We start from the raw sequence: 25,821 nt of genomic DNA, 5'->3' as shown, positions 1-25,821 counted from the left end.
CTCTGTAGATCTTAGGAAGCTATTTCTTGTTTTAAGATGTTGGCATGCTGGCTAATATCTGAACAGAGGACAGGCCGGAGATGTCAATGGCTTGGTCCTTTCATTACTGGCTGTTACTTCTTGATGGATATCAGGGGCATAGTACCGGCTAAACTGTAATTGCTCCAGTGGTGTTGGGCGTAGACATCCTGGATAATGCAGCATGTCTCATTAAGAGCCACATCCACTGTTTTAACGTGGCGACATGTGTTGCACACTGGACGTGTGCATTCAGCAGCAAAGTAGCAAAGCGCAAGGGCAGATGTCTTCACTGTGCCTGGTTGTGATCCCCAAGTTGTGCCAGTCAGCTTTTGTATGGTATTATTTCTAGCACCCACTTTTTGCTTGATAATCCAGCAGTACTTCTTATAACTCAGAGCATGGTCCAGAGTAACTCCCAGGTATATGGGTGTGCTGCACTTCTCCAGTGGGATTCCTTTCCAGGTAATCCTCAGACCTCAAGATGCTTGTCTGTTCTTAAAAGCACACATGTTCATTTTAGATGTACTGGGAATCAGCTGGTTATCTTGGATAAGAATGATTTTAATTCAATACATTTATCATTGATTCATTTATTTACTCTGCAGTGCTTTGTACACCGGCGGTTATGTGGAGACTATTTGTAAATCATCCCCATCCTCTATACCTATAGGTTTCTGTAGGTTGCATTTAACATTAAAAAATAAGTGGGAGAAGATTATTTTCAGTTCTCTAACAGTGCTGTTAAAGGTGTTTCTCCCCCCAAAATGACATTTAAATGGAGACTACTGTCTCCTGCAGGTCTCTGGAGTGTTTATTAACTCTTTGTATGGAGGTGAAAATGGGTGGTAGTGCAAAGAGCTTGCTGAGTTATGCAGAAAATCATTGGAGCTGCACAATCCGTTCTTCTTGTGCTTGGACTTCATCTGATAGTCATATCCAGAGCATCATGTCCCTTTATTTTGAATCTTGGACTGGGATGCCTTGACTGCAGCAGGCCAGCACAAGAAAAGCATGGACAATTGTCTGCTAGTTTACTAAGAGGAAAAGGCTTCACACTTCGGATGGAGGCAAACCAGGAGAAGGTATCCAGCTAATTGCGCCTCTCTTTGCTAAGCCTTCAAGCTCTGGCTCCTTTTGACCACTTGGGAGGCCCTTTGCTGCCTTCCTGTGGCCAGAGCTGCAACCTTGGTATTGCTCAGCTCAAGCTCTTCTTGGATCACATTTAAGGAAGGCACCTGAGGTCAGTCAGAACTCTGGAAATCAGAACTACCCTCTCTTGTGAGTAGGGCACTCAAACCCACTTTCTCCAAAGTTGCACTGCCTATGTCATATGGCATCAGAATCTGCCTGTTTTCCCCCGGAATGGATTTGGATCAATGCTGTCCCTCATGGAGTATTTCCATTGTTTGGCCAATTCTCCAGAACTTTGAAATTCCACCTTTCTAATGAAGAGGTTGATTACCTGCAGTCTTCCAGAAGGGTTTGGACTGTAACTCCCAATGTATTAGGGTATGCTGGGATAGGTAGTCCAATATAATCCGGAGGTCTGCCCTTTGATCACTCTGTTTCAATGTAGGCAAATATTCAGACAGTATTGCTGCAAAATGTAAGGAATGGCTCCCTCAATCTTATGAGTGAGGTTCTAAATATTCTTATGATCTCTTTTGGGTCTTGGAAGCTCATCAGTGCCAGTTCCAGTTATACTTCGATCAGAAACTGCCCAAAAATACCAGGTGTGGTAATTATAGTCAGAGGAAAGCAATGGCGAACCATCATCATAGAATATTTTGTGTCTAAGGTCAAATCTGAAGAAACTCATGGGGTCATCGTAATTCGACAGGCAACGTGAAAGCATGAACCACACAAATGAAACTTGCTCCTTTTTGAGATTTAATTCGTTATTTTCTCTCTTTCTTTTTGAAGGGGTCCTTGAGAATAAATCCCAAGAAGTACCACGAAGCCTTCATTCCGTCTCCAGTAAGTAATGCATAATTCTGCAAAGCCAGCAATTTCTGCACAAGTGTTAAGTGTCCTTTTGGCTGGATGGGGTATCAAGGAATGAAAGGCCAAGTTAGGGACAGAACATGACAAAACGCTTTGGATGTGGTCCATCAAGCCTCCCTCTTACGCAGCCTCTGATCTATGCGGAAACGTCACTGAAACGAATGCATGCAACTGGTCCAGCGGTAGTTCTCGCGCAGAGGGCTCTCTGAATTTCTAGAAGTGGTGCTTGCTCTGACTCTGTTGAAGCCAGCTGAGTCCAGGTGGAAGACCACCAGTTAGCTGTAAAACAAAGATTTATAAACATAATTGCAGATGGCTTACAGTTTACCTCTGCCACTCCTTAAATCTAGGTTGAGCTCCCCAAAACAAATGTCAGGTCTCTGCGTTGGCTTTGCTACATGAGCTCATTTGTAATTAGGTGCAAAATTTTGAAATTTACTTGTTAGAGTAAATTCCTTTACTTGTTAGAGCCCACTTCTCTATTTTCATGCAGTATAGATGCTTGCATTTCAGGGCCATGGGAGACTCACTGTGATGGGCGTAGATGCTGTCGGGTAAAGGCAAACAGTGCACCAAGCTGTGCAGATATTGCCATATGGACAAATGCTATGCCATTTGTAGACAATCAGTTGTAGGATCCAATCCTGTGCTCATTCAGTTGAATGATCCTAGTCAGAACTTGAGAAAACAATCTTTTGGGAGATGATAGCTTCCAGGATAATCCTCTGGCCATGAATTTGAAGGTTGCAACCTCCAAAAGAAGTGTTTCCATCTTCTGTTCCTTGGTGAGTGTTGATAGGATTATAGCTTTGGACAGGCCTCAGTTCTGAGTTGCTGTTGTGTGTATGTGAAAGATTTTGGGGACAGGTAAAAATCTAGGGGACTGTGTCTATTTAATTCGTTCAACATCATTTATGACAGCAATGGTCAAAATGTGGCCACAGAGATGTCTTTGTGGACCTCACACTCTCCTAGGATAATGCATCTAGATATCTTCCAGTATTCATGGGGCTATTTCCTGGACCATTTTAAGTGCTGTTGTTAGAATGGGTTTGGGAGCATTTGGGATCAGTGGTTGGACATGACTCTTCAAGGTTTCTTGGAGGACTAATGCAGCCTCCTAACCTTCCAGAGCTTTCAAGTAGATATGAACTGATGATATCAAATGCAGAGAGAGAATTTCTTGGTAGAATAAGGTAAATAGACAGTAGGATGTGGCAAATAAATGGCCATCTCTCTTTCCTGGCATGACCCACTTCATCCAAGGGGGCTCAACAATGCCAGGGTTATGACTGAAGTGAGAAGGCCTTTCTCTTGAATGATGTAAAAGATTTTCAAAGTATGCAGTGGGATTACTTCAGGAGCTGAGGGCAAAGCTGGTGGCGATGGGGGGAGGAGGTGGGGAAGCGAAAATCTGGACTCATCAGAAGAACAGCTTCCCGGCTGAATTATGTTGGTCCAAGAAGCTTTGCAATTTTTCTGCATCTTGTCATGGGAGGCAGCCTTTGCACAGCTGTTGAGCTGCTGCGGGGAGAGTGACTTTGCCTGCTGTGGGATGGCCTGAGTTTCACATCAGGACAGCCGCTTTTTCTGTCTTTCAGTGAAAGCGTGCCAATATCGGGGCAGAAGAAAAGATGCAACAATGACGGCACTTGTGCACCTTGCTGAGTGATAATTTATTAAGGCAAGGTCCTCTTTTCTCATCCCAATGGTTGCAGGGGAAAGGGCAGTGAGAGAATGCCTGCTTGCTTTTTCATCCCCCATCTAGGCTATCAGTTACTCTTCGGAGTATAGTATGTTGCCATGAGTGTCAATAGACTGGTTTTCTAGCATCACCAACAAAGACCAAAGCAGAACTCCCTCTTTGCCTTTCAAGGTATGTTTTTATTAGTGCCTGTGGCAATGACCTTTGAGTTTTGCTCCAAGCAGTCTGGCAATGACCTTTGAGTTTTGCTCCAAGCAGTCTTTCATAGAGAACACTAAATTTTATCCTTTTTTTGTGGACTGCTTTTTTGGCCACCAGTCAGTCTGAGGATTGTGTATGAACCAGTGTGATATAGTGTTGGGCTCAAAATCTGGGAGAACAGAGAACATGTTCTGCCATGTGACTTTGGGCAAGTCACACAACCTGAGAGGGAGATGGTGGCAAACCTCTTTTGGATACGTCTTGCCAAGAAAATCATAAAATCATAGAGTTGGAAGGGGCTACAAGGGTCATCCAGTTCAACCTCCATCTGCCATGCAGAAACATGGAATCAGAACACCCCCAACAGATGGTCATCCAGCTTCTGCTTAAAAACCTCCAGAGAAAAAGACTCTGGTGGACTCCGAGGCAGCATCTTCCACTGCTGAACAACTCTTACCATCAGGATGATTTTCCTAATGTTTAAGTGGAGTATTTTTTCCTGCAAATTGAATCCAATGTTCTGTATCTTATTTACAGCATTCCCTATTTTGTGTAGTATTCCTTCCAGACTTTCCCAGGCAGTCAATTGGGGTTGAGTTGTAAACCAAAAAAGACAGTGCTTCCAGCCTCTAAAATGTAGCACCAAGTAACAAGGAATTTGGAAAGAAGACATGGCTATATTATACTGTCTCCCTTAGAACCATTAAGAGCTTAAACATCAGAATTGTAACAAAGCCTTGATCTTAGCCATTTATTGAAATGTTCTTGTGTGGAAAATACAGTATTTTTAGGCTACGAAGAAGCACAATCCAGTGTCACACCTACGCTCTGTGCAAGAGATGAGCAATCCCTTCTTGCATTCTTTTTTACAATAGCTTTCATTTTAAAATACCAAGCCCTAGAGTCGGTGTGGATTAAAACAATTTTAAGAAAAGAGCAGTTTTATTGCCAGCATTGGGGAAATGGCAAGCCTACTGCCTAGTAGCAGTAATGAGCAGATAATGATGGCAGTGGCTTAGCTTGCCTTAGAAAAACAGGCTCCATACAAATGGTACCGAATATTAATTGGCTCTTGAATAAAACCCTGCCTTTTGTTTTGTGAACAATCGTGCACGAACAATTACGTCCCCTTGTGGTTTACAGGGCTAATGGGGACGTCTCTTATTTCAGATCTTGGTATGCTTCTGAGCAATTCAGTTGATGGATATATTTCTTTTTGTTGTCGGAGGAGTCTAGTGACTTGGATTGCACCTACTGAGCAATACAACCACTTCAAATGCCTTCTCCAAGCCTCTTCATTTTGGGCTTTGGCTTAACCTCTTTCCTCTCTGTCTTCCTTTTTGAATTTGCTTCTTCCTAGGCTTATTGCTTCTAGCAGGGGCAATTGTTTTTAGAGTATTGTGGCTCCAAGCTGTCTCCATCATGGCTTAGGGTAGAGTTTGATGTAGTGCCAGCGGTAGGATCGCAGGTAGAATTGAAATGAGCGCAGAATGGAGAGTCAGGGGAAGACAGTAATTTGCGTTTTAGGAACTTTGCTTGGTTTTGGGCTTGGTTCTCTGAAGAGGACTTTGAGGGAGGGTTTCTTTGCGTGCAAGTGACTGTTGGGTTGCTAAGGCCTTTGGGTACCTGGCTTATCTTTAGTCAAATTGTAGGGAGCTTTCAAGGGCATGAAGAATAGAAGAAGTGTCTTTCTCAAGAATTCCCACAAGAATTCTCTGAAGACTCCAAAAACCACCTGCTGGAGATCTTTACCTCGAGGATGACAGCAGCCAGAGTTTCATGGGGAAGGGGAATGAAAGCTTTATTAATTTTAAGTCCATAATGCATTTATTTTATTTTAATTTCTCCTTATCTATACACTTTATAGATTATCAAGGATTTTAGAGTGGTTGTATGCAACAGATGAAAATTTACAAATACCTCTCCCTCCAAAATTGCAAATCAGGAAATGTTTTTCTGAAAAGCAAATGTTCTCAACAAAGATCCCAAAACAGAAAAATACAATTACAAAAATAAAATAAAATAAAATAAAATAAAACAGACTATGGGTCAAAGTGTCTCAAGGCTCCTGAGTGCCAGTGCCAGAGAATCAACCATCACTGGCTATTGACTGACAGCCATTGTTTTTCAGAACTCTTTACTGCATTAGGATAAAAGGGAAGTGATTTCTTGATTAAAACATCACTGTGAAGCAAACTGCAGAGACCAGCCAAATGGCACTCTTCTGCAAACAGATGGAGGCTTTCTTTGGTTCTGAGTGGCTGGGTGTGATATCACCCAGTTCTCTCATTTCTCTGCTTGCAGCACTAAATGTGCAGAGCTCTGTGAAGTGGAAGCCATCTCAGAGGTAGCTCCAGATGTTCTCCAGAGGAGGAATATCCCTGCATTCTCCCACCTGGCATGTGTAAGAATTAACATTTAGGCTTAGTTTAAAATACTGAGGAGGCAGAACATTGACTAGGTGAACTTGCCCAAAGTGCATTAATTTGGTATATGGGGACACTAAGATCCATGTCCCATATTTGAGCTTGGCATCACCAGAATATCTCAGCAGCATGTTGAAACACCATTGTTGTGGCTGCAAACCCTTCGGGATCCCTTTTTGTCTTCTCAAACATCTGCTGGGTTTTGGGCTTGCTTCTCTGAAGAGGACTTTGAAAGCCTCTTGGGTCATATTTAGAGATTAGAATAGGTCAAAGATCTGGAGATCATGTCTTTTGATTTCTGAGCCAGTGTGCTGTCTCCTAGCATCCTCTTGCACCCTGATAGCATGAGAGTGGCTGCATAAGCCACAGACATAATGTCTGAATCTGGCCAGATTTGGTGCTCTGGCTTGTTTCTATCCTGGAACATCAGATTAAGTCTGCACCATCTTTCGGTTTGTTCCTCTGGTTGTTGGAGGGGATTCAAGTCACAGTGCTGGCCCTGCACAGATTTGGGGGCTAACAGGTTGTCCTGTCCCCAGCCAGCCGGAATTCAATAAAATGCCATCTTGTCGTGATGTGCAGAACCTGGCCTATCTGTCTGCCTTTTTGGTGTGCTTGAAATTGAGATTTAATGGAGGAAGCATCCAGAAAGACCTCCTGTGGCTCTGTGAAATGGGCAAGGCCACGTTCCAGCGCCTCAAAGCCCTTTCTGCCGATACGCCTCATTTCCAGCCAGCGTCTGTCTGGTCTGCCTTGTTCCTCTTTACGGGAGCCTGTTCTTAGGATCCAGTTGCTCTCCGCAGTTGTGGTTGCCTTCATCTCCAGCTCCATGTTATCTTGTCCATTTCACAGCCCTTGTTGGATTTCATGCCTAGAAGTGGCTGGGAATTCTTGGCATCTGAAGATTGCAGCTAGTTCTACGAGGCTACGTGAAATGATAGCACTGTGATACTGCCACAGCTGCCACCGCTGTGTCCTGTGGGACCCTGGAATGTATAGTCTGATGAGGGCCCAGGGCTTTCTGGAAGAGAATTCTAAATACCCTATGAAAGTACTGATCCTAGGATTCCATATAATGGGACCATTGAAGTTAAAATGGTACAAAAGTGCCAGAATCTCAGAGTGTAAAAACGACCCAGGAAGCAGGGCCATGAGGATATCTGTAATGGAAGGGATGGGAAAGCCTTTTTTCCAGGGAATGGGCATAGAATCATAGAATCATAGAATAATAGAGTTGGAAGAAACCTCCTCATGGGCCATCTAGTCCAACCCCCCACCAAGAAGCAGGAATGCAATGCTCTGCTGGCCAGGAAGTTCTTTGGCCAAGGATACCCTTAGCCGGAAGCTGTATTAAGAGATTGAGAGTCAGTTGAGGGCAGCTACAGAACAAGGTCCTTGCAGTTAGTGCATAGAGGAGTGTTCACTTTGTTGAATCATATGGAGTAGAGGAAGAAAGTTCAGTTAGAGAGTAAAAAGGCGTTATGACAAGGAGTCGAAGTTGGGAGGCAAAGCCAGAAGTCAATGTTGCATGGTCACTGCTGTGCTAAGAATGGTCCTCAAGTTAGGCCAAATTGGAACTCTGTTGTTGTCCTTATCATCATTATCCCATCTTCTCTCTGCTCCCCTCCAGTTCAAGGCTCAGAGTAGCTCACAACAGGTTTTAAAAACCCATTATTGAAACTTCATGAAATACAATAGTTTCTCCTGTCTAAGAGCCTGGTTAAATGAATCCAATCAAGAGCTGGAGAACAGGAATGGCTGTTGGAGACACAAAGTAGGACCTTCTTAGTGGGAATGCCCTTTCCAAGGAGGTGACAGTGTTGTCCTTCTAGTGGTAGGCAAAGACTTAAAATCAATCTGGCAGGATCTTAGTACTGAAGAGGTTTAAAGAAAGTACTTTTAAAAAGATGCTATCTTGCTTTAATTACCTTCTTTTAAATAATATTCTAATGATTTTAATTGTATGTTTAAATGTAATAGTTTTAATATTATAAATATTATCATTCTATTTTAGTGTATCTTTTGTATATTTTAGATATATTGAACTTGTTTAAATGTGTACGCATTAGTCTCAGTGATGAGAAAAAGATTGGTGGGTAGCAGTGGTGATACTAAAATGATTATTATTTACAATCATTTTAACAATAATAATATTACAATAAGACCTCATCTCTGTGGGTGATATATTTCTGGCTGGACCACAGTTATGTGAAACTGGATAGGACCAAATGCTAGTAAATAGTACATCACAGAGTCCAGTTGGAAAAGTATCATCTTTTCTAGGTCCTTCAGTGCAACTCTGTAGTAACTTCTGGAGGAAGCATAGCATAGAATCTCCTGAAATACCTAGAAAGGTTAGTGGGTTAGTGAAACCACAGATATGAATGTGTGTCCAACTTTAATACTAATATCGTAGTAATGTTCATAATCGTAATATTGTAATGCCTAAGGAGAATCTCCAAACTGCAGTTCTATGGCTCATCAGCTGGAGAACTATGGCACAGAACGGAGGGTTTCTGCTTGTAGCCCCTCTGGCTCTTGACATGGGAAGCCAGCTGCAGGCCGTTGACAAGCTCACAGCAACTGTGGCCATGAAGTCATGAAAGGGGCCCCGTTGCATAGGGACACGCTCCATCTTTGGCTCAATTAGAGAAGGAATTGAACAGAAAACCTCCCCATATTGCCGCACCCTTGTATCAATCCCATGGTGGTATCACATCTAATAGGTCATGTGCAACTGCATCTGAAAAATGGTATTGTAGAGCTGGAAAAGATGCAGAAAAGGCAGCCAAAATGCTTGAGGGAATGGAACTAACTTCTTTATCAACTTAGGGAGGAAAAGGTGAGTGAGGGCAGATATGACAGAGGTATATAAAACCATGGCGTGAAGAAAGTGGATAGGAAGAAAGTTCACCTCTTTTTCTTTTTCACAATACTGGAATTGAGTGGGATTATCCCACAAATAGTGAAGATAGAGGAGGCACAGAAGACCCATCACAATGTCAGGCTGTCAACATGGGCATGGATAAGAGGAGATTTGATAAATTCAAGGAAGATGGGGCCATCAGGTACAAGACGGAATGGCTACTTCTCCCTTCCAGTGAAACAGAGGCTGTGGTTATATTAATGTCTTCCTTGTGATCTCTCAGTAAGCAACTGGGTAGCAATTGTATGAACAGAAAGCTGAATCTTATAGACCCTTGGTCTAATCCAGTGTGGTGTGATCATTTGCTGTGCGAAATGGCAGTGCAAGGTCAAGAGGAGGCCTGATGCTGCTGGTGGTTTGGCTATCTGTAGGTGTCTTCACAAGTAGTTTGCTTAGAAGTGTTGCCTCTTTTACAAAGGCATTATGTATGGTAGCCATCACTACTGTGTGCTATTCGTTTCTAGTTCCTCCAACTGATGACTTATCTTTCTGTAGGCACAAAGCACTCCCATGTGACTCCTTGGGGTTTACATTTCTAGAGTTATTACATTTCTAGAGGTTAGAGTGTTGGGCTAGGGTTCAGTTCCCTGCTCTACCATGGAAACCCACTTTGTGACCTTGGGCAAGTCGCACACACCCAACACCAGAAAACCCTGTAAGACGTTTGCCTTAGAGTTGCCATACATTTGTAAGTCAACCATTTTCCTTCTAAAGCTTCATGTGAAGAATACCATAGTGCCATCTTTGAACAAAACCTGTTCTTATATTCATTTCAAACATGGTGTAGTGATCTCCTTATGAAGTGATTGTTAAAACCTGAATCTGCTTTTATCTTGTCATACCAAAGATAAGTCTGTATCCTAAATTTCAGGCCAGCTCTTTCTAGTTCCAATAATGTTTTTGGTTCTCAGTGTTAACCAGTTCTGCAGCCATGTCAAATGACAGGCATGGTAATAGATTTTCAGATTTGGAAGACTCATATTTTAAAACCGATTATTGTCCATGGGTTTGGATAAATCATGCAGGACACCTGCGGAAGACTCTGGGGACCAGTCTCCTATCTTCTACTCAGGTTCCAGATCAGAAAGGGCAAATAATGTGTTATCATTAGAATGGTGAGCCACTGTCCTTGCAGACTTTCCAGATACATTTTCTTTTCTCTAAGACACACGTGTCAAACTCAGGGCCCATGGGCCAAATCCATCCCACCATGCCATTTTATGTGGCCCTCCTCCAGATGCTGGACTCCACCTCTTGTCTTCCTCAACATTAGAGTACATCATGACTAGAACTGATGGGAGAGTTAGAATATAATAACACCTTGAAGGCTCGATTTGTTCTGTTTAGTTAGGAGACTGGAGTTTGGATTTAGATATAAAGCTTGTGGATATGATACCCTTTGACCTGTCCCCAACCTTAGTGCCACAAGTGCTGCTGAGTTGCAATTCCCATTATCTCCACTCCGCATGGTAGATAATCCAAAGTGATGGGAGTTGTTGCTCAATAACATCTGTGAACCCAAACTGGATGAAAAACAAAGAGCACCAACCACTACTTAAAAAAACAAAACAAACTATAGTTGCTCTCTGTATCCATGGAGTCTCTTCCCATATATTTAATGGCCCTTTGAAGGCAAGCATACATTTGATGTGGCCCTTGATAAAAATGGGTTTGACACCCCTGCTCTAACAAATTTTTTTCTTTTCCAGGATGGCACTCGGGATATCTTCATTGACGGAGTTGTTGCTCGCAACCGAGCCCTGAATGGGGATATTGTGGTGGTGAAGCTACTTCCAAAAGAAGAGGGGAAGGTCAGTGCTCTAATAATTTTAAACAATGTTACTTTGATTGGGACCTATTTTAGGTCTTTCTTGCATCCAATCTACAGCAGTTGTTGTTTGCTGCTGTTTTTCAGATTATATCACCCTGGTGAGCTGCTGTCCTACTGGCAAAGCTTTTCATTAATATTTGGCCCGACTTCTCTGATGATCTTCTTTTTTCTCTGCCTGTCCCCATGTTCCTTTTTTTCACTCCCAACACTCTTGACTTCATTTTGGACTCCATATTTAGAAACTCTGGATCTTTTAATAATATTGTATTGTAGTACTGAGGCTGAAAATCCTTGCTTGCCTCATTCTCACATAAGGGAATAAGAAACCACACAATTTTTCTCCTTCCTTGTTAGACAGGCGAGAAATTTTCTGGCTGTCTCTAGAGGTGTTTTGCATTTTCAAGAATGATTTTGCGTAAATTGCACAGCTAAATGGCGACAGCTGCTGTCTTGTTGCACAATTTTTTCAAATGAAAAGAATTAGTATGCATCTTTTTGCTCAACTAGCCATTTATTATTATTGTTATTGTTATTACTACAATGTTTAAGGCTTACCCTTTGCCTGAAGATCTTTTGTGCTTGCTGTGTGTTTGCATGCACACACATGTATACATGTGTGCTTTGGTTCACAAAGGGAAAGGGCAGAAGGTTTGCAGTAAGACTTTTTGTGCAACTTAAGGAAGTAAAAAACAGAGAACCCCTTTTCTCATTTGAATGTAAAAATACCGTAAATAAATAAATGTATAATTTTCCTAAGGTACCACACAATTGCTCTGTTGCGTACATCTTCCCCTATCCCAGCTGTAGGAGTTTGAAATGGCAGCTTTAGTTGCTTATATCATCTTGAGTGTTGTCCTCTTAGTTTGCTTTCCTGTTATCATCTTGAGCCCAGCCACCTCTGCTCTTCTGTTTTGAGGATACTTCAGCTTTCCTTTTAAGAAGTGTTTCATCTACGAGCATGCCATACCAAGATTTTGACTCAGATGTATACGTTTTGAGGAGATCACATCCAGCAAGCTCACCTGATGTTCAACATCCCCTTTGTCCTATTTGCAGTGCTTAGGAAAGTTAATTTCTTGGATGGCAACTCCCAAGTTCTTGTCTAGCACATAGCCTGTTCACATTGTGCTGTCTTCTGTTCAAAGGAAGCCTTGAACTCTCTATTAGCTTTCATTCTAGGAAAGAAAATGCTTGGAGTCAAGAAAGCTGCTCATTAGACTATTAAAAATTTGAAATGCTCACGGTGTGTTCCAAACCTTGGTTGTGATGGATCCATGTATGGTGTGGCCATGATGACTGCACATGGATTATTCTCTGGCAAATCCTAGAGATCCGTGAAGCCAGGAAGGAGCTCTAGAGTTTGCCTAGAGCTCCTTCTTAGCTTCGCACTGCCTGCGGCATTGGCCGCTCACTTGCTTCAGCGTTTTGTCTCCCAGAGCATAATTGCATAGAAACCCTTGTTTGGGTTCTTCCATGTGTTTGTCTGGTTGTAAATACTGCAGTCTCATCCTGAGATTACCAGCCAAACCTTAGGTAATTGGTAAACTGAAGAGGCGAGAGGGATGTGCTTTCCTAAATTGTCCCATGTGTCGAGGTGTTAATTCCACCCTGAGAGTGTGTCAAACAAGCCTGGGGCGGTGGGGTTGCTCAGACAAAATAGACGGTTGTTAGGTTTCAGTTGATTTCACTTAAATGACTTCCGCTTTAAGATGCTGGAAGGGAAGTGTTGGAGGAGTGTAGCTGATTTGAAACCAGTTGGCAAGCCAATGCAAGACTTCAATCTATTATTTTTCCTCCTCCCCACACCTGTCCTGGTTGTTTGTTTGGAGGGTGTCTTCAGGATACAACAGCTTGTTTGTTTCCTTTCACAACCGGATTTTCTTGCAATGTCTGTTTCACAGCCTTCTCTTTCCAAGCCTTTCCTTAAAACAGGGACACATTACGCTAGATTATTGTTAATCCAATCTCTTATATAACGGCTGTCATCCGGGGCCTATCTTCATCTTTCGTTCTCATGGAACTAATTTTTCTGGGAATTGTTTTTCTTTTGCCAGTGTGGAGGTTTGAGACAGATTCATTAGCAAGATAATGACATTACATGCATGTTTGGGAATCTGTGCCTTGTAGCAGGAAAGTCTGTTTACCTGTTACCCCAATCAGATGGTCTGTGTTCACATTTATCAAAATGATATTTGCGCATCTTTCTTACCCTTTTGGGGGGCATTTGAATCTGCCAGAGACTGATTACTTGTATCTCCCAATATCCCTCATCATTGTTTATGATGTGATAGGGATGATGGCAGCCAACAGAATAAAATTTCTGTCCTTAAACAAGTGTGAGGGATTAAGAGTGGAGGGGGTCCTGCACTCATAATCTTCACGGGGCTACAGGTAGTTGCCAGAAAGCAAATAAGGAGCTCTCTTTGGCCAGCAAAATATAAAACCTGCTCAGGTAATATTAAAAGCAGGGACAGGGAGTTTGTGATGTTCAAGATACTTTAATTATTTTATTATTCTTAGAGTTATCACTCTCATTTTGGTCTCCAAGATGGTTCATGGAAAGTTGTAGTGATGCACATACAAACCCCAACCCATTCAACTCTTGGTCCCTTGGTCTGAGGCCAAAGTCCAGAGTGTGTTTCCCTTCTGCTTTCCAGTCTCAAGGCAAGTGGCAGCTGGATCCAAGTGTTCATTTGGGGCGGGGAGAGGGGGGATAACAAGCTTCCTGCAGCTGCTTGTGTGCATTAACAAGTGGGGAAAAAGCTGTTTTTCTTTGACCTTGAGCTTGTCTTATTCAAACCTCCTTGCCTTGGGCAGATGGTCCAAAATACAGTAAAGCTATAATTGGCTATAGGAGCTAGCCTGGTATAGTGGTTTGAGTGTTGGACTCCATTTGGGAGACCTTGGGCAAGTCACACTGAGCTCAGATGGCAACAAAGACATACCTTCCTCTGAACAAATCTTGCCAAGAAAATCTGTGATAATTTGTGGTTGCCACATGTACGAAACAACTTGAAAGCACACAACAACAATAACAATATAATTCATTGTGAGTTTCTCAGTAATGAAGAATTTCGAGGGCTAAGTTAACTCAGACATCAGGATAGATGCAGTCCATCCTCCACTTTCATTGAGGTCAGGGCTGCCAACTGCAAATACAATACCATTACTTTTAAATCTGAGAGAACACCTCTCTAGGAATCTCGAGGTCTTCCCACACAGTTGTAGAAGTTGACTAGAGTTGTACTGGAGAAGCTAGAGGTTCCTAAAAAGACCATATTAATAAAATCTGCAGCTAATCAAATTGTCAAAACTTAAACCCATAAATTTGGAGGGCTGACTAAAAATCCCTTAAAACTCAGTAGTCTTTTCTTGAAAAGCAGACCAACCTTCTGGGGGCTGAGTGTGGCCAAGCGGGTGATGATCGACAAGTTGTAGTTTTCCAGGCCAAAAAGGAACTCGATGAGATTTAGAAGACCATTCCAAAACCTAACACTTTCTCTTTTCTCTTTCCTGCACCTTAGTCGTTATTTTGTATTGAATTGCGTTTATTCAAGCAGACTCAGTCCAGTTTCAGCAGGATGTTCCCCCTTCTGTAGCTTGTCCTTTGGCACATCTTGCCCTTTGTTAGTGCACTCTTGGTGACTACTGTTCAATTAATGATGGCCACCAGTCAGTTAAATAAAGAAAAAGAAAATCACAACAGCGGAGACTAGAATGTTAGAAAGGCAACGCAGACACAAATTACAGACTTATTCAAAGGAGGTTGGGCAACAACAGCAACAAACTATTTATATACCACTCTATCTCCCATGGGGACTCAGAGCAGTTTACACATGGTAAACATTCAATACCAACATATATCATACAAGATACAACGAGCCAATAGTCACAACAGCAACTTAAACATACTAAAAAAAATTTAATTTTTTTAAAACAATATGAAGCCGATGATGCAAAAAGCAAATTACAGATTGCTCCATTGAATTATTGTGCAATCAATGGGTATAATTTCTGAATCGGACCAGACGGCAGTATGGGCTAGAGTAGGGCTCACATAATAAAAATAACAAAGTCAGGGGTGAAGTGTGGCTAATAGCAAGGAACATAGGCCAAGATTACACCACTTCATCCTACTGTATATCTATAAGAGTAACGAGAAAAAACAAAATTGAAGGAGGTGGATAAAGTGCAGAAACAGGAATCATGTTATAGTAGAGAGATCTTTGCTTAGTGCCAAAAGGACTCCAGATTGGCTACCAAGTGAGCCGCCTTGGTGAGAAGATTTTGAAGATGGAAGCCACCATGTAAAAGGCTTCAGTCATTTCTTACCTGATGTGGGAAAGCAAATTTCAGTATTTCAATAGCTCTGACAGCCTAGTGTTCCTTTGGGGAGGAGGGTGGTGGTGGTGAAGAGGGAAGGTGTAGCTTTTCCCAATCACTTCCTCAGGGCGAAGGGTGTGGCAGGCGACATTAGCAGGCACACATTTCCTTTCCGTCATTATTAACTAGGAAGTGGGCAGGGTCCCCATGTGAGTTTGAGGTTAATGAGGAAGGGGTATCCCATAGCTTGGAGGCTAATGAGGACATTGTCTACGTTGACATGGGGTTAAGCAGGTCATGCCTACAGGATTCTCTTGTGTTGTCTAGGTCCATCTTCCCATTTTTCAGGATGCCTGAAAATCTGTGTATGGAAGCAGAAGGATATTTCCCATATCACATTTTTGCACATCTCAGCACCAGTAATAGTTAAATGCCTTACATTTCAAAAGCTTCTCCTAGTTTTAGCCAGAACTTTAAAGGAACCTTCCCAGGTCCTTATCGTATATAGAAGAAATAGGTTTGACAAGTTATTTAAATTTTGGATTGAAATCAGGAATCAACTCACTTTCTCCATGTTTCCTGTCAAAGACAGAACGCCACAAGATCAAAGATAACAGAGTTTATTGGATAACAGAACTCAAAATGCCCGTAAAATACAAGGGCCAGGCAGTATTAGCCTTTAAAAGCAAAAAGGGGCAAGGAAAAACGTTCAAAAGATAAACCGGATTAAACCGGAGTTTAATCCGGGTAAAAACAAAACAGCTTGCTTCAGCTTGGAGATAAACAAAACAAAAGCCGGGGAACAAAGTGTTCAAAAGAATGCAATTAATTGGCAGCAGATTCCTCTCTGCTGCCAGCACTGTGCTTTGAGTAACTTGAGTCACTCCTCCACACAGCAGGCAAGATTTCCAATACACACAGATCAGCCGAGGATTGAAGCAGTAGAGTAGACCCAGTTCCTTTCCGTAGTTCAAGCCAGAAGCAGACGTTTGTAGTTTCACCAAGTCCGAGTAGGGGGGAAGTCAAGCCGTGGTCAGTTCAGTCCGAAATCCAAAGCAGGAGATGGCGTCCGTCAAGAAGACGACGGAAGGTCAAAGCTAATGAGATTAAGCACAAGTTTGCACAAACAAAAGCCCACACAATTCCTCCCGCCGTCTGACCCCAAATTCCAAAACAACTTACGTATCAGCACACGAAAACACACCAGTCTTCAGGAAAGCGTCCCACACAGATCCCAAGCGTTCGTCCAGATTACCTTGCCCAACGCAATTTGCAATTGCTCCCAAGCCTCATTTTATGCCAGTTACAAATCCTCATCACTATCAGCTGCCCTCCTTAACCCGGGCGTTTCCTCATCACTTTCCTCATCAGAGCTGGAACACCTCTGACTACGCCCCACAGCATCCCCAGCTGTGGATCCCGTCCCATCCCTCCAGCTTGTCCATGGGTCTAATCCTGAAGGTCCCCATTCATCTTCCATCCCATCATTGCCAGTGGCACCCAATTCCTCCCTCACCCGAGTCCAATCCATCTCATCCTCCTCCGAGCTAACCAGCCCCTCCTCCATTCTCTCCGTAAACCCCTCAAAAGACTCTTCGTCAGATGGTGCTGCAAAGATATCTCGCAGTCTCTTTCTTTCTCGCTCCTCGAGAGTATCTGACTCTCGAGGAGTCTTACGCCCACGTCTGCCAGTAACAGAGCCATGAGGCTCAATCATAACATTTCCAGTTGCCCTTTGTAACACAGTGATTCATTCTTATGTTTTTTGGAAGTAAAACGATGATGTTCACAAGTGATGGGATGGGACTGTGGTAAATGTATGATGAATATAGAGGTGCTCCAGAAAAGGGAGACCATCCTGTGACATGCAGTAAAACGTATTGGACAAAGAGAAGAATTTGAGAAAGTTACCTTTTGGGACTACAACATCTTTTGTTCCCTCACTCACTATGATTGGACCACCTCTGAAAAAATTATGATCACCCCATGTACTCCACTAACAATAAAATCACTGTTTTTTGGATTGGAGAGTAGGATGTCAATTTTAAATGTGCTCTTCTTTGTGGCTGTGGAGTGTAGGGAATGTAGGGATGGGCTAGGGATTGTTTTAAAGTTTCATTTGTTAGTTGTTTTATATTGTGTAAGTTTTTTAAATAACATAATGAAGATCAAAAATCACAGTAAACTGATTTTGAAGAGCGTGACTATGAGCTGTCTTGCAAATGATGTGGAAGAATATTTGGATTAGGACATTACAGTGCATATAGTACTCATGGTGCTGACTGGGCAATATTCCAGATAATTAACCAATTAATCAATTAACTAATTAATAACTGCCTTTCTCTGTATATAGGATCCAAAGCGGCAAAAGAGATGAAAACAAATTAAAAATCAGTTTGATTACTTTTATCTTATTCCAATAAGTTGCTGCTTTCCCCTCCTTAAGAAACAATGACTACATCCCAAGGAAGCAACACAGTTTTTCCTAAGTAAGAGAGAAATCCTATATACGTATGTTGGCTTGGATCATGTCCAGCTGTATTCTGCAAATCTAGGGACCAGGACATCAATCTGTGGATTGAAATTACAAGAAAAGAGATTTTACCAAACCCTGAGCTTTACTTGGGCTCCCAGTAGCTGCTTTGACCCCTCCCTGCCATGTAGCCTTTGAGGAGGAAGGAGAGCAGCCAGGAACTTAATTACTAAACTCAGTTTACAATTCTACCATCTCCTTTTCCTGCATGTTGTGACTTATTTACACCAAGAGCCTGGAGGTAAGGAAATGTCAAACAATCTAATTGCATGCTGCACTGGTAGCTTTGTGGTTGATAGGCAGGATGTAAATACTCTAAATACAGTTAGCCCTCTGACATCGATGGTTCTGCACCAGTGGATTCAACCAACCACGGCTTGAAAATATTTGGGGTGAGGTTGGGGAATTCCAAAAAGAATTGCTGTTTGCCATTTTATAGAAGGGATGCCTTTTAATGATGCTAGTGTATATAATGAGGCTTAAACATCCATGGATTTTGGCATCTACAAGCGGTCCTGATACCAAATATCAGCAGATACCAGGCACACATTGTGATTAGATACAAAAATAGGTTGTTAAGTAGGTAGGTAGGTAAACAGATTCAGTAAGAGCTGTTTGGCTGGAATAGACTGCCACATGGGAGTCTTTGAACAGAGGCTGGATAGCCACCCTTTGGAAACTCCCTTGTTTTGTCTTCCTGCATTGCAAGAGTTTGGGGTCCCTTCCAACTCTTATGGTTATACAATTCAACCCAGAGTTTGATGTAGTTGTCTGAAAAGTCATCTGGCCTTGATAGCAACAGCTAGCTGCACAAACATGCCCTCCTTGCCTGCCAGGCTGCCAGACTTCTTTGTTGGGGAGCGATGACTTATAAAAGCAGACTTCTGACAATGCCGCTTTCTTTTATTCTTAATCTCTTGGTGAATACAGACAGGGAAATCCACTGTCGGCTCTTGAACCTGCCCTTTGCCCCATATTTAAGGCGGAGTGGATCTGCCTTCTATCAGCTAATAAGTATGGTTCCATTTCCACCCATGCCATCCCCAATCAGAGCAGCATTTCATTTGGGTGAGGTTAGCAGTGAAGTTTCCAAAATAGTGCCCAGCCTAATGAGCAGTTCGGTTTTGTAAGGCTCGGGTGGGAAAAGCAGCTCTTTTGGTAAAGGCTCAGATGGACCCAGTTCCTGACGTCATCCCTTTCCATGGGATGTCTCCCACCAGTCGTTGAGATAACATTATAATTCCAATCTAGGTGTGGTGCCAACTGTAACTTAAATAAAGGAAAGGCAGGGAGAGCGGAAGCTGACCTTGTCAGAATTTGATCATTACGTTTTTTATTTTAGAGTAATTTCCTTTGAACGCTTTGGCCTTTGGGCAAACATTGTTTTTTTGTAGGTGTTGTGAAATCATTTAAGAATTCTTATTGTTTCCTCCTTATCTTTGAATTGTCCTAGATTGGCAAGCAGTGAGTCTTTCGACCAAATCGCCTAACCTTGGAGTTGGTTTTGGCATCTGTCTTAACTGGCCCATCCTACAAATGCTAATTTGGCTGGCTTGGGATCAATTCATAGTAGATTTCCATAGAGTTCAAGCTTTTTTTAAAAAAAATTGCTGAGGACGTTAATATTTACAAACTAGACCCAAGTTGGAAAGATCAATACCTTTAGAAAAAAGAAAATATAACTTTCTGAACACAGTTTGACCTAGGATTGTGTTTTTAGTACTGGAACTGAACTGAGTTACTGCAAGCAGCGTAATTTTGGTGGGAACACAATCCCCTCTATATTCATTGGGGTTGGGGCAGATCTATAAGTAGATAAGCCCTGGTTTCACCCATTGGAAGGACACCTGGGATCTTTTGTTAACATCAAAGTGCAACCATTTCAGATCATTGCTGAAAGGAAAACATCCTACAAAAGTATGGGTACCAGAGGTGATACCAAAGGTGTCTGGCAGCTCCTCCTTTTGTTACTCCATGGTGCACATGACATTTTGGATCCTGCATAGTCCCTTGTGAATATTTTTGTGGCCCTTGACCTCTCCAGAATTTCAAGATTGAGTCTTTTCTGGCCAAAGTAGGAATTGTTGGTGCTTCTAGATGCAACAATTTGTCTTTTAAATATGTTCCAAAGCCTCCCTGTAAGGTTTAACATTTTAAAAATACCAATTTTTGAGAACCAGAAATGCACTTCATTCACTTTGTGGGCTTTGTTTTGTTTTATGTTTTGTCCATCCAATGCCCCCCCCCCCCATGGTCCCAGGGTATAAAAGTAGTCCTTGGATCAGCTGTAGTTGCCCCTCCTGTGCTGGACAGTGTCAGCTTACCACTTCTGCCTTTCTGTAGTCCTTCACTTAGCCGTGTGGGCAAGACAAAGGGTAAGAATTTTAAGAGTTTGAGTAGATGGCAGGTGTTACTAGATGACAATTGGAAGTGGGAAGGTGAACAAACGATTTCTCGAGGCCAACACATTCCTTCTTTTCCTCCGGAGAGGATATAAAACCAATCCGGCTTCTGTTGTGAAATAATTGTACATGCATTATTGCATAAACATTATGGTTATAGCCGAGGTTACTCAACCTTTCCGTGCTGCAGCCTTATGAGAAAATAGAGTCGAACTACTGTAAAACTTGTACTGGGCAGAAAACTGGCACACGCAGCCTGTCTCAGGAGCCAGCTCTTTTTACGAGCAAAACTTGATAAATGTGTTTGAATTGTTTTTGAGTTAAAATAATCCTGGTGCATGGAGCAGGTTCAGTGACTTTTCAAATATTCTTAGAAATGGCACTTGTCGACTCTTGCTCTATTTATTGGTTGGATGGATTGCTGGAGTGCATTAGAATGTGAACAGTTTTGTGAGCAAAGTGTGAAAGAATAAAAACTTTTGAAACGTTAATTGCATAAATAAAAAATATTTTAAAACAATTAAGACCACTGCTTAAAATAAATTTCAAACCATAGACTGCTAAAACAGAGCAGTCACCCTTAATTTCAAAGACCAAAGGCCAAAAGAGCTAACCTAGTCTTAGAAGGAAGCAATGTCCTTGAGTCTGCAAGATCTGAGCAGGAAGATTGATAACAGGGGACCTGGCGGTCTCTCATTCAGAATCATTTTAAGTTGAACTCAGCTTAATGGCAGTTAATAGTGACAACAACAGGCAGGAAACCTTATCAATATTTTAAAGTACTGTGGGATCCTCAATTTCCCATTATTATGTGTTCCTCTATGAAAACTGGTATGTAGCAATAAAAAGGCAAATCATGTTGAGCCATCCTGGTTGACGATCGCACAGGGTTCTGCTTTAGTGCAAACTTTATTCATTTCCCCCTCACTTTACTATAAGGCAGTGGAAGCGAATGATAACAGACATTAAGAAGTCTCCCGCCTCATATGAATATAAATGATAATGCTATGCTTACCTCAATCAGTATGAAGAACTTTGGCTTGCCTCCAGGTATTCATTTCAGTTACAGTAAGTTCACTGAATCAATGGGAACTTGGTAAATCAACACTGATTCAATAGATCACCTGTTGTTTGCGTAACAGTTGGGTCTATGTCGAAAACAATAGTATAAAAAAAATTAAGCCAAAAATAAAAATAGTGAAGGAAAAAGCACAGCAGCAAAATTTCCATCAGATATGAAAGCTTTGGAAACTTTGAGAAAACAAGTATTGCTTGCTTAATGCAAGCATTAAGTGGACCAGGCGAATCTCTCTTTAAGATGCCATTTCAAATCCCAAGTACCTAAGGCTAAAAAGACCATCATCCACATGCCCAACTGCTATTTTTTTAAAAGTTTGTTATAGAAAGGAGATGAAGCAGTGCGGAATTCTCAAGCAAACCCCTATTGGGAAGTTGATTCGTCAGATGTTTTGTCCACGGGTTGTTTGTTGTCAGAAAGGTCTTTACATTGGTCCCAAATTGAGCATGAATATTAAACCAGCAACCGTTGAAGTTGATGGAGGGCATGGTGGTAACATGGTCAAATCTATTAGTTCCAGACAGGAAAACTGGGGGTTCTACATTCTGAACAGAAGGAAATTGCTTTCCAAGGAAGTTCTGCTTTAGGGTATGTTGCTGTAATATGGTCTGGTATAGTGGTTTGAGCGTTAGACTATGACTCTAGAAGCCAGGGTGCAATTCTTGCTTGACTATTGCATCCTACTGCTTAACCTTGAGCAAGCCGCACCCCAGAAAATCCTGTGATAAGGGTTGCTTTAGGATCAGCATAAGTCAGAAAGGCTTGAAGGCACAAAACAACAGAGTGTGAAAGTTGTGTCTGCTTTCTTTAGATAAGGGAACAATTGTAGCGTGAATCACAGCAGGTAGAAATCACTCCTTTCCTGTGCTGTTGACCAGATATTCAACCTTTTAAAACCCTTAGATGCTTAATGGTTCTTTATTTTAATCTATGCTGTCAGCTGTCTTCTGTCCTGTAATGACAGAAAGGTGGGATATTGAATGCATGAATGAATAAAGTAGTAGTAGTAGTAGTAGTAGTAATAGCCCACCTCTTCTCATGGCTTGAGGCGGGTTACAACATAGCTAAAAACACACAATCATTGTAAACGTTCTATAAATACACATATCAAAATTTATTTCTACAAAATATCTATTAAAATACACAGAAGGAAGATTAAAACACAAGACATGAGTTTAAAATTAATGATTAAAACTGACTGGGCAGGCCTGCCGGAAGAGATAGATGTTCAGACGTATTTTAAATTCCGACAGCTCATTTAGCTGTTGGATATCTTAAACAAAAGGAAATTGCCTTCCAAGGAAGTTCTGCTTTAGGGTACGTTGCTGTAATATGGTCTGATATAGTGGTTTGAGTACTGGACTATAGTTCTAGAAGCCAGGATATAATTCCTGCTTGACCATTGAATCCTACTGCTTAGCCTTGAGCAAGTCGCATCCCAAAAAATCCAGTGATAAGGGGATTTAGGTCTGCAAATGCTTTCAGATTATGAATGTTCTGCTTTGGGAGGAATATAACTCTGCCCAGATTAGATTGACAAAGTGCTGAACCTGTAGGTTGTTTACCATTGTATAGTCCAAGAAATGTCTTGTTGTGAACCTTTCAAGATTTGTGGGAAAAAAACCCTTTGAGACCACCTTGGCACAGCAAAGAGATGTGTAGGAAAAGGTTTGCATGCTAATGTTACATAATAATAATAATAATAATAATAATAATAATAATAATAATAATAATAATAATAATGTATTTGGAAACAATAGACATTGACAAAATCATGATCTGCCAACTGCAAAAGGCCACCCTACTGGGATCTGCACGCATCATCCGAAAATACATCACACAGTCCTAGACACTTGGGAAGTGTTCGACTTGTGATTTTGTGATACGAAATCCAGCATGTCTATCTTGTTTGCTGTGTCATACAATAATAATAATAATAATAATAATAATAATAATAATAATAATAATAATAATAATACATCACACAGTCCTAGACACTTGGGAAGTGTTTGACTTGTGATTTTGTAATACGAAATCCAGCATATCTATCTTGTTTGCTGTGTCATAATAAAATAATAATAATAATAATAATAATAATAATAATAATAATGTATTTCTTATATCCTGCCTCCATCTCCCCAAGGGGACCCGGGGCGGCTTACATGGGAACAAAGCCCTAAAACAACAGTTGACATATACAGTAGAGTCTCACTTATCCAACCTTCGCTTATCCAATGTTCTGTATTATCCAACATAGTTTGCTTTTTAGTAGTCAATGTTTTTGTAGTCAATTTTTCAATACATTGCAAAGTTTTGGTGCTAAATTCGTAAATACAGTAATTATTACATAACGTTATTGTGTATTAAACTGCTTTTTCTGTCCATTTGCTGTAAAACATGATGTTTTGGTGCTTAATTTGTAAAACGTAATTTGACATTTAATAGGCTTTTCCTTAATTCCTCCTTATTATCCAACATTTTTGCTTATCCAACGTTCTGCCGGCCCGTTTATGTTGGATAAGTGAGACTGTACTGTACATAAAAACAATATAAGTTACAAGGTTAAAATACATAGTAAAACCAAACTATTTTAAAACTTTAAGATAAACTTTAAGATTATCTTTGGGAAAAGGAGGCAGATATCTTCTTGGTGGTTGTGCGATAGCATCAGGCATCAGACTCAAAGACTGGCTGAATTTGGCACAAGCTACAGTGTGGCTGTTGTGCAGAAAGGCACCAGACTACTGTTACTGAACTTTCCCATAGTACCCTCCATAGCTGTAAATACAGGTGTATGCGTGTGCATCCATGCATGCTTCCTTAATGCCAAGCTGCGTGCATTTTTCTGGCAGCACAAACGGAAGTCAGAATCCTACCTGGTGGCAGCTTGTTCAATCCAGCAGTAACACAGGTGCCCTTTTTTCTGCCATGGCAAGAGAAGAACTCATAAAGCAGGCTGCTCCGTTGGCTGATGACCTTTTGTTCTCTGCCAGACGTTCCATTGTTCCTTTGTCAACCTGGTGTTGATCACCGGATGTATGCATTGTGCACGGTGCCACCTTAATTTGTTTTGGATTAGAACGTCTTGAAGAGCTGCTTAATCATCTGTAAGAGAGGGAAAAAAACCCCTAAGGCATTTGTTCCATCAGAGAGTAGTAGAAATGAATAAGCACGTGTTTTGTGAGGAATGCTCTCTCTGTGAGGCTTGTTCCTCCAAACCCAAGGGACCTGTTTCACTTAAGGGTATTCCAGCAGGTATTCCAAACCTTCTTATGGCTTTTGCTATCTTATCAACGTGTGTTTATCAGTTCTGTGTTCTTTCTAGGTATTGGCTTGGCATGGTGTTCTACATGGAGTTATAGCAAGGGAAAAGGAGCTTGTACCCTGTTTCCCTGAAAATAAGACATCCCCGGAAAATAAGACCTAGTAGAGGTTTTGCTGAATTTCTAAATATAAGACCTCCCCTGAAAGTAAGACCTAGCAAGGTTTTTGTTTGGAAGCATGCCCGGCGCCTGCCAATCAGAACACCAGAGCATGCAGAATTGGTAAATGTACATACCAGTTGTTGTGACTGCGCCTTCGGGGATTATGGTTGATGGTGATGGAATTCGAAGAGGAAGAAAAAACCCTCGTGATGAGGGTTCACTGGAGGAGTTGCGCAGGAAGCGTCTTAGAGAGTTATATGGGGGATCTTCTGAGGAAGATTCAGATGGGGAGATGGATGCTGAGGAACAGGTGGTGGCTGGGGAAGCGGGCACTGAATGGGCACAGCCACCGGAGATGTCTGGGGATTTGGGGCCTATGGATACTTCTGAACCTGGGGTTTCTGCAGGAGCTGATCCCAATTGGGATGCTTGGAGAAGGGAGGATGGTTCTTTAAGTGTTCATGGGGCTAAGTGTGGGCAGGATGATTGGGACTCCGACGAATTGCTAGGTACTCCAGATCCACGAGCTCTAGCTGTGTGGAGTTCAGACTCTGAGTAGATTTGGGACACCTGGTGTTTGGGTGTGAGTGTTTGGTCACCCAGGAAGAAGGGGAATAAAATGGGAATGTTTGGCCACTGCACTTTGTGTGTGGCAAGGTGTTGCTGAGGCGCCATTGGGATCTCTGTGTTTCCATGAAGTCTGGACTTGGACTATGATTTGAATCTGCTGTTATCACCTAGCTTGGCTCTCGCTGTGTCTTATCGTGGACCTGTTTTGGATGACTGCACCCTCTTCAGACCTTGGATCGGAATTTGACCTTGCTACTGCCTTTGCCCTGTGATTGATGACTACTATCGACTTTTGACTCCTGGCTTGCTCTTTGGACACCGCTGTTATCTCCTGACCTGACCTTGGAATCCCAGACGACGTCTTTTCACCATCCTT

General features: G+C 41.8%; 1 protein-coding gene across 2 annotated transcripts in view; it reads left to right on the top strand.

Annotated features, from left to right (window-relative positions):
* dis3l2 (DIS3 like 3'-5' exoribonuclease 2) overlaps positions 1-25,821 on the top strand; it is a 242,595-nt gene that overhangs the window by 44,778 nt on the left and 171,996 nt on the right. For both annotated transcript variants that reach the window (XM_008117855.3, XM_008117854.3), the window contains exons 5-6: positions 1,945-1,998; positions 10,993-11,094. In XM_008117855.3, coding sequence (XP_008116062.2) covers positions 1,945-1,998; positions 10,993-11,094 — 156 coding nt within the window. The remainder of the gene's footprint in view (positions 1-1,944; positions 1,999-10,992; positions 11,095-25,821) is intronic.

Source organism: Anolis carolinensis, chromosome 3, assembly GCF_035594765.1.
Source record: "Anolis carolinensis isolate JA03-04 chromosome 3, rAnoCar3.1.pri, whole genome shotgun sequence".
Taxonomy (NCBI): domain Eukaryota; kingdom Metazoa; phylum Chordata; class Lepidosauria; order Squamata; family Dactyloidae; genus Anolis; species Anolis carolinensis.
Note: the sequence above shows the minus strand (reverse complement) of the source record. Positions and strands in the feature narration are given on the sequence as shown.